The sequence below is a fragment of the Rhinolophus sinicus genome, linkage group LG01 (assembly GCF_036562045.2).
Source record: "Rhinolophus sinicus isolate RSC01 linkage group LG01, ASM3656204v1, whole genome shotgun sequence".
In the NCBI taxonomy this organism is placed as follows: Eukaryota; Metazoa; Chordata; class Mammalia; order Chiroptera; family Rhinolophidae; genus Rhinolophus; species Rhinolophus sinicus.
Window position 1 is genome coordinate 142498630 of NC_133751.1, and position 19795 is coordinate 142518424.

The 19795-nt window shown below is 40.4% G+C and overlaps 1 protein-coding gene across 1 annotated transcript; it reads right to left on the minus strand.

Annotated features, from left to right (window-relative positions):
• Window positions 1-1004: 1004 nt before the first annotated feature.
• On the minus strand, window positions 1005-2668 carry RPRM (reprimo, TP53 dependent G2 arrest mediator homolog). The gene has a single exon (XM_019751726.2). It carries the CDS (start codon window positions 2232-2234, stop codon window positions 1905-1907), a length of 330 nt encoding a protein of 109 aa, XP_019607285.1. The 5' UTR covers window positions 2235-2668; the 3' UTR covers window positions 1005-1904.
• Window positions 2669-19795: the final 17127 nt, after the last annotated feature.

Genomic DNA, 19795 nt, shown 5'->3' on the forward strand with positions numbered 1-19795 from the left:
CTTCTCCCTAGGTAAATGGGGCACTTTATTGTTACTTAATTTGTTTTATATCTGCTATTGTGAAGTCTTTAATTGCTACAGCATAGCAGAGGTTCCTTTATATTCTTGAAAATATTTAGGATCCTACCTAAGCCATAAAAATCAACTGCTCAAAGCCTCTTGTCAAGTTTAAGCTGGAAGTTATTTGTATCCTTTGGGTTGTTTTCACATTCACGGTTTTCTCTTTTTTCCCAACACTTCAATTTAAAATCCCTAAATGTGCCCACGACCATCTGTAGCTCCACTCTGGCTCCCTGTTTGGGTTGTAATACTCATCTTCGACCTTCACGACCTGGGCTAATTCCTCTGAATCTTTTTGCTTGACCTGCCTTATTACTCTAAATTCAAGAGCAGGCTGGGTGTCTCTTTTAATCTCTCCCTTTCTCTAAAACGATTGTAATATGGCAAAGACAACGCATCTCATGTTTCTGTAACAATGGTTTACTCCTCCCCCCCCCCCCCGGAGAATTAGCTTCACTCTGTACTTTAGCAACTACTTTTCCTCGCATTTAAATTATTTATTGTTATTTTTTGAGTAACATCCCCAAGCCGTCTTGCTGACGTCGGTCAAGGAAAAGATGCCCTCCCTGAAGACTGGCCAAGCCATCTCTTCCTTTCATTATCGGTGCAACCCTGTGTTCCCACCGGAGCCTTGCACGGAAGTGTAATCTTCCCACTGGGGCCTCCTGTCGTCTCGCCTGGCTCATAAAGCTGAGCCTAAATGAAATATAAAATATTAACTGTGAGAGAAAACAAAGGCTGCTGCCTCCAGGAGGACTCCTGTGCCTGAGGCTTAGCCATGTTTCACTGGCCTCTAGGCCTCTCCGTTTCACCCCAACCCTCGTCCCTGGGTGGGATCCACGAGTTGAATCACAGCTCTGCAAAGCGAATTCCCTGAGCCGGTAACCCCGCCGCCCGTTCCCTTCTACCGAGAGCGCAGAATGACCACGAGGAGGCCAGGAACAAAACACTTAAATGTTGCATTTATTAAGGAAACGTTAACTAAGGGGGGAAAAAACGTCAAAACGGTGTCACGAATGTCAAGAGCACTTTTGTGGCGTAAACCGTGCAGTTACGAACTACGAACGAGTTCTATTCCGGGTTTTGCCCGGAGCCAGCTGAGGCACCGGCCCCTCAACAAAACCCAATAGTAAATGCAATTAAAGAAACAACTCACCCTGTTCACATTCGCAGGCTCCCCCTCCCCCCACCCTTTTCCCCACGATGATAAAACTCTAACCCCCAGACAGGCAGACAGGCCACTAAGGCAGAAAAGGGACTTATCAAATATTTGTATTCAAGCAAACAAACACAAAAATCCCTTAAAACGACACGTTATAATGAATCAAAAGTATTTATCGTCTCTCCCGCCAGGGCTGGGAGGAGCAGGAGGGAATGGGCGCGAATCCGGACCCGGATTTTTGTTCACCATTAGTTCTGTTGCGTGGCGAATACACGGATCACTTTCCCGGCCACTAGGCGTTTGGTGCCGCTGGGTCTCTCCCCTGCCCGCCCTCTCCACCTGCCCCCAGAGCTTGGCCCACCTGCGGGTGGAGAAGGGCCTTCGCCCGTCGGTTTCCCCGCATCCCAAACTAGCGACGGCTTCCAAAATTTGCGCCCTAGTCGCTCTCTTTTTGCCACTTGCTGCTGAGTCCAGAATCAGGACGCTCTTCTCCTACAGCCAGGAATGGGGAGTTTCAAGGAGCGAGCGAGAAACGGGTCGCTTCATCCCGAAACGCAGAAGTCGAAAGAAAGAATTGACTCCGACAGGTTTGCTTCCCCCAGTCTCGGATAGTGAGGGGGAGCGGCCGGGCTGGCGAAGTGGGGAGGCGTGGGGGCGGCTGACGAGGGCGCCGGTGGGCCGGTCAGTAGGGCCCCACGACCACCGCCTCTACCTCCTTAGACGGTCTCCGATCCTTCACCAGAAAGTTGATCATGCCCTCGGACTTGATGAGGAGGTTGCAGCCGAGGAAGAAGATGCCGAAGACCACGGTGAGCGAGAGCACACACATGACGGCGATCTGCACCACACGCATGATGTACAGGCTGCGCTCGTCTGGGCCGCCTTCGGCGAAGCCGTCGTCTGTCACCACGGACGCCTGGGTGCAGCAGCGCACGGCGCGCTCCAGCGCCTCGCTGCTGTTGGCCAGGAACAGGCCGGCCACATCGGTCTGGTTGCCCAGCGCCGTATTCATAGCGGAGCGAGCGGACAACCCGGGAGGCGCGGGTCCGAGGGGTGGGAAGGCGGTGGCACCGGAGAAACAGGTGCCGAGCTGAGCGCTCACTTGCAGACTTCAGCGCGCGTGGGCTGCTCGCTCTCTCCCTTCCAAAGTCCTGGGGCCGTGAGAATTTCCTAGGAGCCTTTCCGACTAGCACTGCAGCCTGGCTGGTCTGCGCCGTCTGCTCCTACCCCGGTGGTGCTCGTTCTGGCGCTCGCTTGACTGGGAGATGTTGGAACTTAGCGGGGCTGGGCCAGCAGGGCGGTGGGAGGTGCGGGTGGCGGCGGGAAGGCTGCTCTAAGCGAACAGCGGCCCCTTCCGGCCGCGCCGCCTCTCTGCGCCCGCTGCGGTTGGGCGACGGGGAGGCATAGGGGCGAACCTCGTGGTTTTGCTTTTCTTGCTTCGCTTCTTTTCCAATTCCAAAGGCTAGGCAGGGGTGATTGTACTTTTCTGGCTTGATGGATGATTAACGAGTTTCGAGTGGGGGAAGGGTCGCAACCAGCTGAAAGTTTCCGAAGAACTGGGTCACACCAGATCTGCGTGTCCTTTGCCTCCCGCCCCTCTCACCTCTGGGCGGATGGAAAGTGGCAGTGAACCGCAGGTGCCAGATGGTGCTTGGAAATTCAAGGGCCAGCCGCCGAGGTCTGATTCAGTCTGGCCTGTGACGGATTTCTGGTGGAATAGGGTTGTTCTGGGAGTAGTATTTTAAAAGAATGATTTTAGGAAGAAAGAAAAGCAGGGAGGCAGGGAAGAAGGACAGAAGGAAGAAAAGGAAGGAGAAATGGAGCCGTTGGAAAACAGAGTAAAGCAAGTTTTATACCGAATTTTAAGGCAAAGGAAGGGGGTTTACGGGAAGGTGTTCTTTAGTACCCTTTGTGTGGAAGTAATTTCCAGGAGCAGAGTCACCTGTCTGGTAAGGGAGGGGAAGGTGGACAGAATGGCCACTCATGTATTCTTGATGCAGATGAGTTTTTGGATGTGCTTGCAATGTTTTTCTCTGTTGGCAGTAAATCAGTTGTTTAAGGGAATTGCTCATTATACATCACCTAGATAGAACACTGGCCAACTACTGAAAACCCTCCCCGTTTTCCATAATCTGATGTATTCCACCTCAGTCATTTTAAGCAAAACTACAGATGCTTTAGGGACCTGATTGAAACTTCAGCACATTATGATTTTGGGCTGTTGGTTTTAGTGAAATGTTATAAACCTGCCAGATTGTTTCTTAAACTCCAGAAGTATTTTTTTTTTCTTTTTTCTAAGTTCTTTCCTCCTTCTCTCCCTTCCTGCTTTCCTCCCTTCCTTTTTTTTCTTCTTTTTTCTTTTCTTTCAACTATAACAGCTGGGAACCAGTAACCTGAAGCCTAGTCCAAACTTTTGATAGAATGCGTCTACTAAATTTCTATTATAACATGGTAGCCATCTTGCCATTTTCAACTCTTTTCTCAATTTCATTCTATTTGCTTTTTAAACCCTTTTATTTTGGTCTCCCCCAAAATCATTTATACCATGTAGTTAAGGGTTTTCGATTTTTGGATGTTGATTGTATATCAACTTCAATAAGTTTAGATCCTTCTAAGTGGCTATTTTTATTTTGGGGAGATGTTTACTAGCCAAAGACCCAGGCTTCTGGGCCTGGCCCACAAGTCACCTGATTTACTGCTCTAGTTTCCTATGATTATATTAGCCTTGAAGAATGCTCCACTCCCAAAGATTTTTTCTTTGGACAAATTTATTGTTAATTGTTTAGAAAACACTTATTTAAATCTCATTATACAATCAGTCTTAATTAATATGGGGGATACTAGATTAATTAATATGGGGGATACTTAAGAACAATAAAACACAATGTACATGTGAAAAAATTACAGAAGAATTTGAGACAATATAAAGTGATACTAAAATGAATGGTAGGAGCAAGTATGTAGAAGAAATTTAGAAAAGCAAAGGGTGGAGAATAGAGGTTGACTCCCAGGGATATTAACTTTCACAGGATTGTGTGTTTAGTAGAAGTTGGGTATGAATGAATAGAGAGAAAATAACCCTTTATTTATGTAACAAAAACAAATTGACCTTGGTAACTAAAAAATTATAAGTGTGTAGACAAAGTAGGACACTTGTGAATTGCTGGTGAAAATGTAAAATGGAGCAGCCTCTATGAAAAACATTATGGCGGTTCCTCGAACAATGAAACATAAAATTGCTATGTGATCCAGTAATTCTATTTCTAGGTATATACCCTCAAAACCTGAAAGGTATTGTACAAAGGTATTGTTCAATGGTATTGTACTTGAACAAGTATTATACACCAATGTTCATAGCCGCATTATTCACAATAGCCAAAGGTTGGAAACAACCCAAATGCTCATCAATGGATGAAGGGATAAAAAAATGTGGTTTATAATACAATGGACTATTATGCAGCCTTATAAAGCAATGGTATTCTGATATATGATCAACATGGATGAACCTTGAAAACATTATGTTGAGTGAAATAAGCCGGACGCAAAAGAACAAATATTGTATGATTCTATTTATATTAGATACAGAGAATAGTCAAATTGATAGAGATAAAAAGTAGAATAGTTGTTACCAGAGGCTGGGAGTAGAAGATAATGGGGAGGTTGAAGATGGTGGTGATGGTTGTACACCAATGTGTATGTACTTATTGCCACTGAATTGTATACTTGAAAATTGTTAAAAATTGTAAAATTTACATTATATATACATATATATATATATATATATATATATATATATATATATATATATACCTTACCACAATAAAAATTCTAAATGTTTAAATTAGACCTAACAAATTTATATTAATTTCTGAAATTCAGAAAAGTTAAAAAATAATCCCTCAAAGTCATTTACCTTCTCATAGCTCAAAGATAACCACCCTTATTGGTTTAGAATATTTTATTCCCATCATTTTTGCTATGTTTATTTTAAATTACTCTTGGCATGCAGTAAATACAATATATACCTTAATTTTTCCCCTTAACCCTGTATTTTCTCATGACATTAAAAATATATTATACAGACTTTTACTGAATGGATAGCACCTCAGTATGTGAACATACCGTTGTTTATTAAACCATTACCCTATAGCTGGCCAGTTATATTGCTCTTAAATATTGTCATTGAATCAATTAAACACAAAGAACATTTGTGCTCATAGATGTTTTCTATATTTAGATTACATTGATAGGATAAAATTACAAAATTGCAATTTTTAGTGAAGAAATACTATTTTTTTAAAAAAGCAACCCACAGCCAAATTATTTGTTTAAAAGAGTTGTACCAATTTTCACTCCCATTCAAAAAGTATACAAATACTCATTTTATCATGCTTTCTAGAGTAGGTGTTCTTAATTTTGACTACATTTTGGAATCACCGATTGAGCTTTTAAAATGTTTGATATTCTAATTGAACCCATATGCATTTTAAATTAGAATATCTGTGGGTAGGACCCAAGTGTCAATATTTCTTAAAATGTCTCTGGTGATTCAATAGACTAGCCGCGGTTTTCAAGCTTGCTCTGAGATCTCTTAGGATGGGGATGGGAAATGACTGAGTCCCAGGTCCCACTGCAAGTCAATTGAATCGGAATTTTCCCAACTTGCTTTCAGGGTCCATCCACTGGGATTCTATTTTGGTGGGTCTGGGCTAGGTCCTATCAATTTGCATTTTTAGAAAGTACCCCAGGGAATGCTGTTCTTCAGCACCAAGTATTGATTTTAAAAATTACCATTACAACTTTAATAAGGAAAAAAATGGTATCTTGTTTGAAGTTGGGTATTATCATTGTGACAGAGAATGTTTCCACATGTGTGTTGTAGAAATGTAGATCTTAAAACTTTGTAATCTTCACGTTCAGGTTCAGGACCTTTGTCTCTTTCTCATTTGACATTTTATCATTCATATTGATTTATAATAAATCTTCTTTATCAACTATATTAACCCTATGTGTGATATATTTGTAAATATTTTTCTAGTTCATTTGCCTTTTAAATTGGACTATATTCTTTTTAGATATATGAAATTTGATTGCATATGTAAATGCCTCAACATTTTCATTAGTGATGTCTTTCATTGCTTTTATTTTCTTAATTTTTTTCACATTTTTTAAGGGGAAAGCACATATTTATTATATCAGAGAAAGTTCTTGCACATAAGACCCACCTTGGGGACATAAGTTGAGACATGTATCTAACACAAATAAAAGCTTTTGACAGGTGATTCACTGGGGATACACGCTGCGACCTGGTTCTGTTTTAATGACCTTGCAGAATGCTCCCGTAACATCTGCCAAGGCATCACACTGCGGTGTGAAATTGTTGCTAACTGTTGAATGAGTTTTTCATTTTATAAACAGTCTAGAGTTGCTGTCACAAAACTAATATTTCCCTAGTAAAATACAACATCTACATTTTATGATGTTGATCAACCTCAGCAGAGTGGCCATTTTGAGTTTGCCTTCTTCTCCTCACTAGGAGCCAGGTACAGGAAAGCTCTTCTGAGTCTCATATTATATAGATTATACAGCCACCCACTAGAAGACATTTAGAAATAAACCACCCCACGAGACCTTTCACATCCATCTTGTAAATTGCCTGGCAGGTGGTGGAAAAGAATGGTAGGCAGTGGGTAGTGGAGGCTGATGGTCCATTCAAACAGGCAAACATATATATGCTCTCATTCTCTTGGTCAGTCATATAACCTAATATAGAGAAGGAAAGAAAATGAATTCCTATGAAATACAAAGTTAAGCCAACCCTATTAATACATAAAACCCACCTTGACTAAGTGAAATAAGCTAGTCGCAAAATGACAAGTACTGTATGATTTCCTTTATATGAAGTATCCAAAATAGACTCATAGAACAAAGAATACAGTAATGACTGCCAGAGGCTGGGAGTGGGGAAAATGAGAAGTCAGTGTTCAATGGGTATAAAGCTGCACATGCTAGATGAGTAAGTTCCAGAGATCTGCTGTACAAGGCGGTGCCTAGAGTTACCAATATGGTAATGTGCACTTCAAAATTTGTTAAGAGGACAGATCTTATGTAAGTGTTCTTACTACCAAACCAAAAACAAAAACAAAGACACACAAGGAAACTCTGGGAGTTGTTGAATATGGCAATTACCTTGACAGTGGTGAGGATATCATGGATACTTTGCTTATGTCCAAACTCGTTAAACTGTACATATCAAATATGTATAGTTCTTTATGTATCAATTATACCTCAATAAAGCTATTTTTTTTCAAGAGTGAATTAGTTGTCTAAGAGAAGCTAAGAAGAGTGTCTCCCAGGATTCACTGCATAAGGAAAAGTAGGATGAAGTGTTTTGCAGAGATTGGCCCCTGACCCTAAAAAAAAAATTATTATCTGGGGCATTGCTACCATTAGGTAAGCTAGTATGTGCTGTGTCTTCAGGAAGCTGTGGACTGAGGAAGAGTTTTTTTTTAATTACTTCTAAACTTAGAAAGTTTATCCTCATCCAAGATTTACTATTTATATATTCCTTTATTTAGTTATTTATTTTTAATGGCTCCATTATCCCTATTAAAAAACAAAAACAAAAAACAACAAGCACATTGCATTGCTTTACATTTAAGATAACAATTTATTTGGAAGACATTTTGGTATAAGTTTGCCCCTACCCTAAACAGTACACTAATAGATAAATAATAATACTGACAAAATTTTAAAGTTTAGACCTTAAAGAAAGAATTTCAGGCATCAATTTCTTTTCAATAGAAAATATGTAAACTTTGATTTTTAATGAAATTTTTAAACTTTAAGCTTCTGAAGTGTAGAGACTGTATCGTCTAATTTATCTTCTGATTTTTGCAACTACTTTGTTAAAGGTAGGTCAGAAGAAAAACATCCAGCAAATGGGGGAAACAATAAAAATTAAACCAAATGCCTGCCTCTTCCTCTTTTATTGAAATACACTCCCTGGATCTCTGACTTGATGCCATGTGGTGACAGTGGAATTCTTTCTGTGGGAAGAGAGCGGAGACTGTCTTTGTGTTACACAAGTGACTTCTCTGAGTCAGAGCTTTCTTTCAGTGCACAGGCACATGGAATGTTATGGTGAGTAGCAGCCACAAAGTTCTCATCTGTTAGTACGTTTCTTTATACTATTGAACTGCAGGGCTAAGAAAAAGCATGTAATAACTCACCTCCAAGTTTGATAAAAACCCTGACCACGGAACATGCTGAGAAGTTTTCAGAATGAAGCATGGTGGATCCGTGGTGTCCTTTTTTTAAAGAGGTGCAGCATGGACAATTTTTGCTTCTACGGGATTTTTGTCATTATTTCATTCTGATTTTATCCCCACTCTTTAAAGTCTGCATGATTTAGACTTTAAAATGAAATGTCACCAATCTACCGAAAGCCTTTAGTGCCACTGGTGCATCCTTTCCCACATTAAAGAAACAAAACTTGCACCAGCCTCAAAATGGGGAGAAATAGGTGGCTGCAAGAGGCATGAAAGATGTAATTTCTCTTCTTCAGCTCAATTAATCTAAGCCAAGATCGTGTCTTCTATTTCCCATAGGACAAGTGTGTGCTGTTTCTGTCAAATATGTATATAAAAATATAGTAGAGAAATCATCCTGGAAGCAAAAGAGGAAAATAAAATCTTTCATATAGCATGTCAAATTTAGACTTATGGAGATTTATATCTGCTACAAATCTGTAGACACAATGAAGGGAAACAGTGAAGGTAACTTATTTTCAGATAACAAATAGGTATGGCAGTATTTCTTATTTATACACTGATAATTGTGGCAACAATAGTCCAACATTTACTGTATGCACACCTGTGATTTTACAGTTGCAAATTTCATCTTTAAAGAGATTTTTAAAAGTCAGTGTGATAGATGTCCTTTGGCAAGTTGCCTACCAACATAGGTCAATGATTTCTCCTTTCCCTCCAAGATGTTTATGACAAGTAATTAGTATATTTATTCAGGAAGCATTGTATGGACATTTTATGTATATAACACTATTTTGGGGGGGTAGAGGTGCTATAGATCGAATGTTTGTGTCCCCAAAAATTCATATGTTGAAATCCAAACCCCCTAATGTGACAAAGCTGAGGCCTTTGGGGAGATGATTAGGTCATGAGGAATCCACTCTCATGAGTGGGATTAGTGCCCTTATAAAAAGAGACCCCAGAGAGCTCCCTCACCGCTTCTACCACGGAGGTTATATTGAGCATATGGCCAGCTATGAACCAGGGAGAAGACCTTCAGCAGACACTGCATCTGTCAGCAACTTGTTCTTGGACTTCCCAGGCTCCAGAAATGTGAGAAATAAGTGTTTGTTGTTTAAGCCACCCCATCTATGGTATTTTTTTTTTTTTTATAGCAGCCTGAAAGCACTAGGATAAACCTAAGAGATGCAGTTTCTGCCCTCCAGTAATTGGAAAAGCAGACCAACACAGAGGCAAATATTGTAGGTACATTGTATGACAGATAGATGAAAAGCATCTAATCCAGATTGGGGCATTGGGAGGGGAGTGATGAGGACCTGACAGTGAGCTGAGTATTGAAGGATGACTTCAAGAGGAGTTAGCCAGGGGAAGTGTGCTGAGTGGACCAAGGTGTAAGGGAAGGTATGTTTTACATTTTTGCATCTGCAAGTAGTTCTGAATTTTTTGAGTATTGACTAATACAAGATGGGGAATAATAAAATAATTTGGAGGGGCCAGGTCATAAAGAGCTTTTTATGTTCCCTTATGGAATTTGGATTTCCATTTGAAAGCCCTGGAGAGACATTGAAGGGTTTTAAGCTGTAGAATGAAAAAGTCAGATTTGCATTTTAGAAAGAATCTCTGTAGGCAGTGCTAAGCTTTATTAAGGTAAATGAAACCTCCATGAAAAGTATAAAGTCCTCTACCTTAGATATTAAATAAACCACACCAGAGATGCCTGGGAGCCCAGTGACAGAGGGGGCTCTTCATTTCTAGAATTTCGTTTTGTAATTCACTGAAGACAGTGTCCAGAACATAATGTCCACTTTTGGATTTTAGTTTCTTTAGTTGTGCCAGACACCTTTGTGAAAGAGAGCATTGTCCCCAGGGTGAACTTGACTGAAATGACCGGAGTCATTTCTACCCTATGAATTTCAGTTCTTTCTCTATGATGACTGCTCCTTCCTCATGCAGTGTGTGTCTGCATTCAGCATGTCACATTCACTCACAGTGACTGTGAGTCCTTGCTAAGGTGTTCTTTTAGGTACCACTTGTCTCTCTGCAACCCAGAGCTATAGTACAAGGAGAACTTTTGTGATGCTTCACAAATAATTTTTTTTTTCCCCAGGCTGCTGGATGACCCACTTTCACTTTGATAGCTACCAACCAGCTCTAGGTCCTCCTCAACTAATGATGTTTTTGGTGGTTCATGAATCCATCTAGTGGTCTGACTGCAATCTGCAAAACTGTTTCTGGAGAGCTTGCTTTCTATTTAATCTCTTTGGAGCTCATGCAGTGGCATTGTTGAAACTCAGCAAATTCTGGATGATGCGTCTGTGACATCCAACAGTAGGTTTCAATAGTAGGTGTATTAGACAATTGAGAACCCCAACAGAATACAGTCCCTCCCACTTTTTAAATTGTTAATTCCTAAATGTTAAACACCTTTTCATACCCCGTATTGTCCAAAGATTGTTTGGATAGCATTTATACATTAAGAGAAAAGTTGTTGGGGCTTAATTTTTCTCAATCCAAGCTTATATTTCATTATTCAGGGTAGACTGTCATTAGTAACTACAACCTACAAGTAGAATTACTAACCTCCAAGCTTAGTTTCCAGGTATGATTGTCAAATAAAAATGGCTTATATTGAAGTGTGCAACATGATGTTTGGATATATATAGTGTAATGATTACCACAATCAAGCTAATTAACATATCCGTCACCTCACATAATTACCATTTGGGGGGGGAGTGAGAACACTTGGGATCTACTCTCTTAGTGAATTTCAAGTATTCAGTGTCTTATTATTAACTATAGTTACCATGCTGTATTAGGTCTCCAGAAGTTATTAATCTTACAACTGGTAGTTTGTACCTTTGGGTCATCATTTCCCCATCACCACCACCCCTCCCATTCCCAGTCCCTGGTAACCACCATGCTACTCTTTGTTACCACAGGTTTTACATTTTTAAATTGCACTTATAAGTGAGATCATTCAGGATTTGTGTTTCTCTGTTTTGCTTATTTTATGTAGCATAAAGTCCTCCAAGTTCATCCATTTTGTTGCCAATGGCAAGATTTCCTTCTTTTTTAGGCTGAATAATATTTCAGTGTGTTTGTGTGTGTCTATATCTATATACCTATATATCTATATCTACATCTATACCTATATCTATATATCTCATTTTCTTTATCTATTCATCCATTGATGGACACTTAGGTTCTTTGCATTTCTTTACCATTGTGAATAATTCTTCAATGAACATGATTTTTCCTTTTTATAAGTAATTTCATTAGAACAAACACATATTTTACACAGTACAATTCAAAACACATCAATTATTTAGCTGAAACAAACAAAAATAAACTTAGAAGAATTGCATGTATGCAGTCAATTTCAAGCTGTGCTCCCAGATTTCCTGGGGGTTAAGTATTGAGTTCCCTCTGTCATTACAGGGGTTCTTGAAAAGAAATGGTTCAAAAGCATTGCCTTAGGAAAAAGCATGGCTTTTGTCAACTTGTTGAGCTAAAGAAAATGGGAAAATGCTATGAGGAATATGTTGCAATAGAATCTGTTAATGAGGCTTGGGGAGAGTTGAACCCTAAAATCTCATCTAAACATTGGCAGATGATCGATGCTGGGTATCATCCATTTGCTCCATTCAGTTCTACTCCATGCCCTTCACCCTGATGTCTGCTGTCTCAGATTGATATGTATGAACCATACCACTAGACTTACAACAACACAAATTTATTATCTTATAGTTTTGAAGTCCAAAATTGGTCTCACTGGGTTAAAATCAGGATGTCTGCAGGGATATTTTCCTTTCTAGGAGCTCCAGGGGAGCATTTATTTATTTGGTCTTTGTAGGTTCTAGTGGCCATCCACATTCCTTGACTCATGGTCTTCTTCCTCCATCTTCAAAGTCAGCAACAGTGATTAGCATTCTTCTCATCATATTACTATGACCTCTTCTACCTCCCAATACCCCATTTAAGGACCCTTGTGATTACTTAATCACATAATCCAGGATAATCTCCTAGTTTAAGATAAACTGGTTAGCAACCTTAGTTCCATCTGCAATAGTCTCCTTTGTCACATAAGCTAACATCTTCACAGATTCCAGGGATAAGGACATAGACATATTTTGGAGGGATATTAGTCTGCTTTCCACACTGTGATTGTAAAATTATTATTTCTTTAAAAATTAACTTTTATAGTAATTGCTTTGAATTGGGGTCAAAAACTGTGCTGAGTTTGTTGGTTGTTTTTTTTTTTAATTTTAAGGTAGTCAAGTGCTGTTTATTCAGTTTCTGTTACTTTTATTATGAGGAATCTTTTTATTTATATTTTAGTCTAGATAGTATGTCTTATTTATGGAATGGATTTTATTTTGATATATGATATAGAATAGAAATGTAGCTGAATTTAATTGAATCCAAACAATTTTCCCAGCACTATTTATTCTATAACTCATCCTTTCTCTTATTGATTTGTAATAGTTCTTCTTTCTTTTCACTTAAATTCTTAGCACACCAGAGTGTTTTCTAGGTCATGAGTTCTATTGCTAATGATAATGGGCCCCTCTCTTATACCATCCACAAAATCAACTCAAAATGGATTAAAGACTTAAACATAAGACCTGAAACTGTTAAACCCCTAGAAGAAAATAGGTGGTAAGCCCCTTGATATTGGGCTAGGTAAAGGTTTTTCCATTTGACACCAAAAGCAAAGGCGACAAAAGCAAAACTCAAAAATGAGACTACATCAAACTAAAAAGCTTCTGCACAACAAAGGAAACAATCAACAACATGAAAAGGCAACTTATGGAATGGGAGGAAATATTTGCAAACCATATATCTGATTAGGGTATAAAATCAAAAATATGCAAGAAACTCATATAACTCAATAGCAAATAAATAAATAAATAAATAAATAAATAAATAATCCTTTAGAAAATAGGCAAAGAACCTGAATATATATTTTTTTCAAATCAGACATACAAATGACTGATAGGTATGTGAAAAGGTACTCAATACACTAACCATCAGGAAAATGCAAATCAAAACCACAGTGAGATATCACCTCAGACCTGTTAGGACAACGGTTATCAAAAAGTCAAAACATAAAACGTGTTGATGAGGATGCAGAGAAAAGGGAACCCATGTACACTGCTAGTAGTGGGAATGTAAGTTGGTACAGTCATACTGAAAACAGCATGGAGGTTGCTAAAAAATTAAAACTAGAACTACCAGATAATCCACCAATCTCACTTCTGGGTATATGTCCAAAGGAAATAAAACCACTATCTCAAAAAAAAAAATCCTAGTTTTTTTAGATAGTCTTTTCAGATCTGCCAATTTCTAATAATTGAGTAAAAATAAGATAATGAATTTTTTCTTGAGCTTATAAAATATTAAAATCACAAATACTAACGCTTCGCATTTTAAGTATCCACTGCCACTTCTTCTACTGCTTTTCTGTACAACTCTGTTCAGTGAGAGACCAATATTCCTTAAGATGGTAACATTTGTTAAATAAGAGATGATAGGAACTGTCCTTTTAGAGACCTACAATCCACATTCAAATATTAGAAACTCTGAGAAATTCTGCTATTAAAAACATACCTGTTAGTTTTTTAACAGCTAAATGTTTCTCAAACATTTGACCACGGAATAGTTTTTTGCTGAACACCCATTTACATTTCTAAGAGCACTAAATATAGATGATAAACTAAGGAAAGACAAGTAATAAACCACCTCAGCTATATGAGTTTTTCAAATAAAGATTAGCTGTATTTCTTTTGGGGCTGATGTCTGCTGCCTAAATCCTTTATGAACCTCTTGCTCTATGTTCCCATGCTTCTTTGTTTATATCTCATGAATAACCATTATTAACGTTTAGATCAAATGCAAACATTTCTATTTGATTTTAGAACTTGGGAAGGAGGGAGTTGATGATGAAAAGAAAAACTATAATGTTGTTTTGTAGTTTAACGTATAGAATTGCTGAGGTGAAAAATAATTTATGTTTATGGATGCATTTGAGCTGTTTGGGAAACTATTTTGAGATTATTTTGTCCCATATGCTAATCTTGACTATAATGCGGGTAAAGACAGATCAAATTACAGCCAATATTTCAGGTCATGCAGTGACATCTAGTGTGTGTAGGAGACAGTGTGCTGGATTCACATATCCTGACTGAAGATAGAACTGAACTTTTATTTTTCACATCTTTTAAAGATTTGTCCTAAAGTTGTAAAATAAAGGTAGTGATAACCTTGGCTTATATTTAAGAGCTTGAAACTAGTTTTCATAAACAATTAGAATATTTCAATGCACAGGCAGTAAAGAAGAAACCTGGATAAAATATCAAAGCAATTTTGCAAATAAATTGAATGAATAGATGGAATTCCTTAAAAATATTGTTGTGGGTGGTTATTTAGTGTTTCCATGTAAATAGGAGGTTTCAAATTTCAACATTCACCACTTCTCTCTCTTTCATATCTTAGTTTAGCCCACGGAGTGGCTAACTCTAAGAATCACTAATTACAGCTACTTTCTTCCCTTTTCAGGGTTATATAACTCATAAACCTTTGGTCCCTAAGAGGCTCTCAGAACTGACTAGCAAACAGCCTTTCATTTTTGGCTCAGTGGATTATAACGTTTTTTCAGGAAGAAGCCCAGCTTCATTTCATTAACTGGGGTGGGAGTATGGAGTTTCGCTTGTAACTTAGAATGTTTAGTTCAGATATAGGAGTTGTGGGGTGGAGTATGGAGTATCACTTGTAATTTAGAATGTTTAGTTCAGATATAGGACCAAATTTGGGTTTTAGTGCGATTTATTTTACTATCAAATATATTTTGATCTCATGAAATCCTACCCTATGATGTTGGATTTTACTTATTTGATGAATGTTTTAGTACCTGTTCCAGGACTTATCTCTCAGGAGCTGTGGCCCTTTAGGGTGTCAGAGAATTTAGAAAAGAGGCAGAGAATATTTAAATGCAAGCAGAAAGTGTTCCAGCCTAAGCATAACTCAGAGAATGCAAATCTCACAGTGATTTATTTTAAGCCAAGGTATTGCGATATCTTTTTTATAGTCTTGTCACAATTTCGTTTCTCCACCCAAATCAAAGGGATATTTCTAATAAGGGACAAGGGGAAAAGGTTTGTGAGTTTGTCATGCAGGGAGTCATCAGGTGGGGTCTCTGGTCCCGCTCCCCACATAAGAGCGCAGGACATGGTAAGGCCAAAAAGGAACACTCCCCATAGATAGGGGAGTCATATTACTATATTCTGACTGGCGGCTGGGCCAGAGACACAGGAAGCAGGATCCACACAATCTGCAACCCACCATCTTAACAGCAATCTGCGCTTGCCAGCCACCATCTCTTGCTAACCCCCATTTTCTGCTAGCGTAGCCACAGCAGTTATATTAGTGGCCAATGGCTCACTGGTTACAGCTGACGGCCAACTAGCCACAGCTGATGGCCACCCAATCACAGTTGATGGCCATTTACTACCTGAGTGAGCACCTTTCCATGTGAGGCCGAGAGCCTGGAAACCACTCCTGGCTGTCCCCACACTCCACCCCTATAGGGTCTCGCCTCACAATCTACGCGACAAGCGTCTTCCACGAGGGGCCCTGTGCGAGGAGCCTGGAGGTGAATGCAATATCCACGACACAGCCAGGCTCTCTGGGCACAGCCAGGGTTTCTCAGGGCAACACCAGTTCTTCTGGGCACAGCCAGACTTCCTGGGCTTCTTAGGGTACCACCTGTCTTCCCGGACACAGCCAGGGTTTCTCAGGGCACCACCAGTACTTCTGGGCATGGCCAGACTTCCTGGGCTTCTTAGGGTACCACCAGTCTCCCTGGGCACAGCCAGAGCCTCTCAGGGCACCGCCACTCTCTCTGGGCACAGCCAGACTTCCTTTTTGTCAACTTGTTGAGCTAAAGAAAATGGGAAAATGCTATGAGGAATATGTTGCAATAGGATCTGTTAATGAGGCTTGGGGAGAGTCAAACCCTAATATCTCATCTAAACATTGGCAGATGATCCATTTGCTCCATCAGTTCTACTCCATACCCTTCATGCTGATGTCTGCTGTCTCAGATTGATATGTATGAACCACACCACTAGGCTTACAACAACACAAATTTATTATATTATAGTTTTGAAGTCCAAAATTGCATTCCTGGACACAGCGAAGGCCTCTCAGGGCACTGCCACTCTCTCTGGGCACAGCCAGACTTCCTGGACTCAGCCAGGCTGAGGCACAGCCACAGTCTCTCAAGGCACTGCCACTCTCTCTGGGCCTCTCAGGGTACCCTGCTGGAACAACAGCGGCTCACAGTCAAGGTGCTTACATATTCTCGATGGCGGCCAGTCAAGACACAAAAGCAAACATCCTCCAGTTCCACTACATGGTGGCATGTTCCCAAGCAAACAGTCAAGCTGTCCATTAAATTAGGGATGGAGCCCATTCCCTACAGTCCATAGTCATTTGCCAGGGCTGTCCTGGGGGTGAGGGGCGACCTTGACCTCACCCACATCTCCCACGGAGGACTCAGCAAGCGTTTCCTCCTGGGACTACAAGTCCTGCATCTGGGCTGCCTCAGCAAGCACTTCCCAGCCCACAGGGCCACAATGACCTTCGCTTTCTCCGTCTTATGCTGGTTGTCGAACAGTCCAGGTTTTTCCACCCCTCCACGGGGGTCCAGCTCTCCTGAGAGTGACGCACAAATTGTTCCACCACACTTCGGAGAGCTTTGACCAGCACCATATCCTGCTCACAGCACCATGTGTCATGCAGGGAGTCATCAGGCGGGGTCTCTGGTCATGCTCCCCACATAAGAATGCAGGACATAGTAAAGCCAAAAAGGAACACCCACGGAGCCATAGATAGGGGAGTCATACTACTATATTCTCACTGGTGGCTGGGCCGGAGACACAGGAAGCAGGATCCACACAATCTGCGACCCGCCGTGCTAACTACAATCAGCGCTTGCCAGCCACCACCTTCTTGCTAGCCCCCACTTTCTGCTAGCGTAGCCACAGCAGTTATATTAGTGGCCAATGGTTCACTGGTTACAGCTGATGGCCAAGTAGCCACAGCTGATGGCCATCCAATCACAGTTGGTGGCCATTTACTACATGAGCCAGCACCTTTCCACGTGAGGCCAAGAGCCTGGAAACCGCACTCCTGGCTCTGTCCCCACAGAGTTATACATTGTTTCTAAAAGACTTCTCTGGTCCTTAGATGTTCCAATAGCACCCCATAAGTTAGGGCCAAAATCCTTAGCTTCCCAGATAGATTCATTTATTGATTAAGTGATTACTCATGCCAAAACCATTCCAGATTTAAATAAAGATCTGCACTTGAGCAGCTTATATTTTATTTGGAGAGAATGAAAACAAGCACACACATAATGGGGAGTAAACAAACACAAATAGGGAGTATAGGTTCAGGAGGTGCTATTTTATATAGGGTGGCCATGGAAGACTTTGGCGATGAGATGGTACTTGCAAGCTTAGGGGAGATATTTGATGGGAAGAATGCTCCGGACAGAAGGACCACAAAGCACAAAAGCAGGAGTGTGACTGGGCTGTTTCAGGAATAGATTAATATCTGATGTGTTTAGAGTGGAAAGAGTAAAAGAGTGGAAGGAGATGAGTTCGGAATGATAGCAGGGAGTCATATCATAAGGGGAGTTTAGGTGATTGATGCCATTGGATGGTTCTAAAGCAGTTGCATGGCATGATCTAAATAATATAGTAAAACGATCACTCTGACTGATATCTTTGATGCAAGGGTAGTTGCAAGAAGACCAGTGATGAACTATAGTAATAATGCAGAGAAAGAGGATAAGGGCTCAAATGGGAATGTAATCAGAAAGTGGTGAGAAAAGTAATCAGATTCTGGATTTATTTTGAAATATAATTAGCTGACAGTTTGGAGATGAGATATAAGAGTAATACAGGCGTAAATGATGACTCCAGGATAACAGCATTTACCTCTATGTGGGTCCATGTTGCTGGAAAGATGGAATTGCTAGTTAGTGACATGGGAATGAGTGAGCAAGGACATGTTAACTTTGGAAACTATATTAAACATCCAAAAGTAGATGACAATGGGGAGTTATATATAGAATTCCAGAGTTCAGGAGAAAGGTTAGGGCTGCAGCTATAAATTTAGAAGACGCCAGGTATTGGCGGTACTAAAAGCTAAGATATTGGCTGAGATCACCTAGGGAAGTGCAGGTGGAAAACTGGAGGTCTGAGATGAAGCCCTGGGGCACTCCATTGTTTACAGCCTGGCTGCACATTAGAATCACCTGGGGATCTTTAACAAAATTGCCTACTCCTGTCACCTTGCCTCCCACAGATTCTGATTTAATTAGTTTAGTTGAGTCCTGGGGATCGATGCCTTGAACACTCTGGGAATTTGAGACTTGACAACGAAAATGTGAGTATAACTTTTGACTCTACAGTAGGCCCTTTGCATTCGCAGGTTCAACCACTAGGGGTGAAAAACAGTATTTTACATCAGTGGTTGGGAATGCGAAAATAGTACTGTTTTTAATCCTGGTTGGCTGAATTCTGGGATGCCAAACCCGGGGATATGAAATCCCTGGATACAAAGGATTCACTGATTTTCTTGAAAAAAATCTGTTTGTAAGTGGACCCACGCAGTTCAAACCCATGTTGTTCAAAGGCCAACTTTACTTTCAAAGCTTACCACTTAATTCTTATTGTGCAACGGATATTGAGAAGCCCTGGTTTAGAAGCTGGAGGGAGTGGCATATATCAGCAGAGGAAAGGGAGGCAGTGTGGTCAGTGAGGTAAGCAGCAAACAAGAGAGCTGTGTTGTTGGTTTCAACTGGAAAAAAATAAAATAAAAAATCAAGAAGGAGAGGGTGACCAGTCAAATACTGCCAAGAGGAGAGAATTGACCCCTGTGTGGTATGGCCATGTGGAGAACTCTGTTGGACAATGGCAGACTCACTGGAGAGGTAAGGATGGAAGCTTTCTTCTCTTTCTTAGCTACATAGGACCTATTAAAGTATGTTCGTATGCTTATGGAAATGATCCAGTAGAAAGGAAGAAATTGATGAAGCAGGACAAAGGAGAATTTTCTAAAAGAGTGTCCTTGAGTGTGGGAGAGAGGCTGGGATCCTGTGCAAAAATGAAGGGAGTGATTCTCCACTGGCGCCCAAGCTGGTCATCCATAGGTGATAGAAAGCAGAGTGTATGGGTCAATTCAGACGGGTTGCCAGAGACAGTGAAACTTCTTTTCGGATTATTTCTTTTGT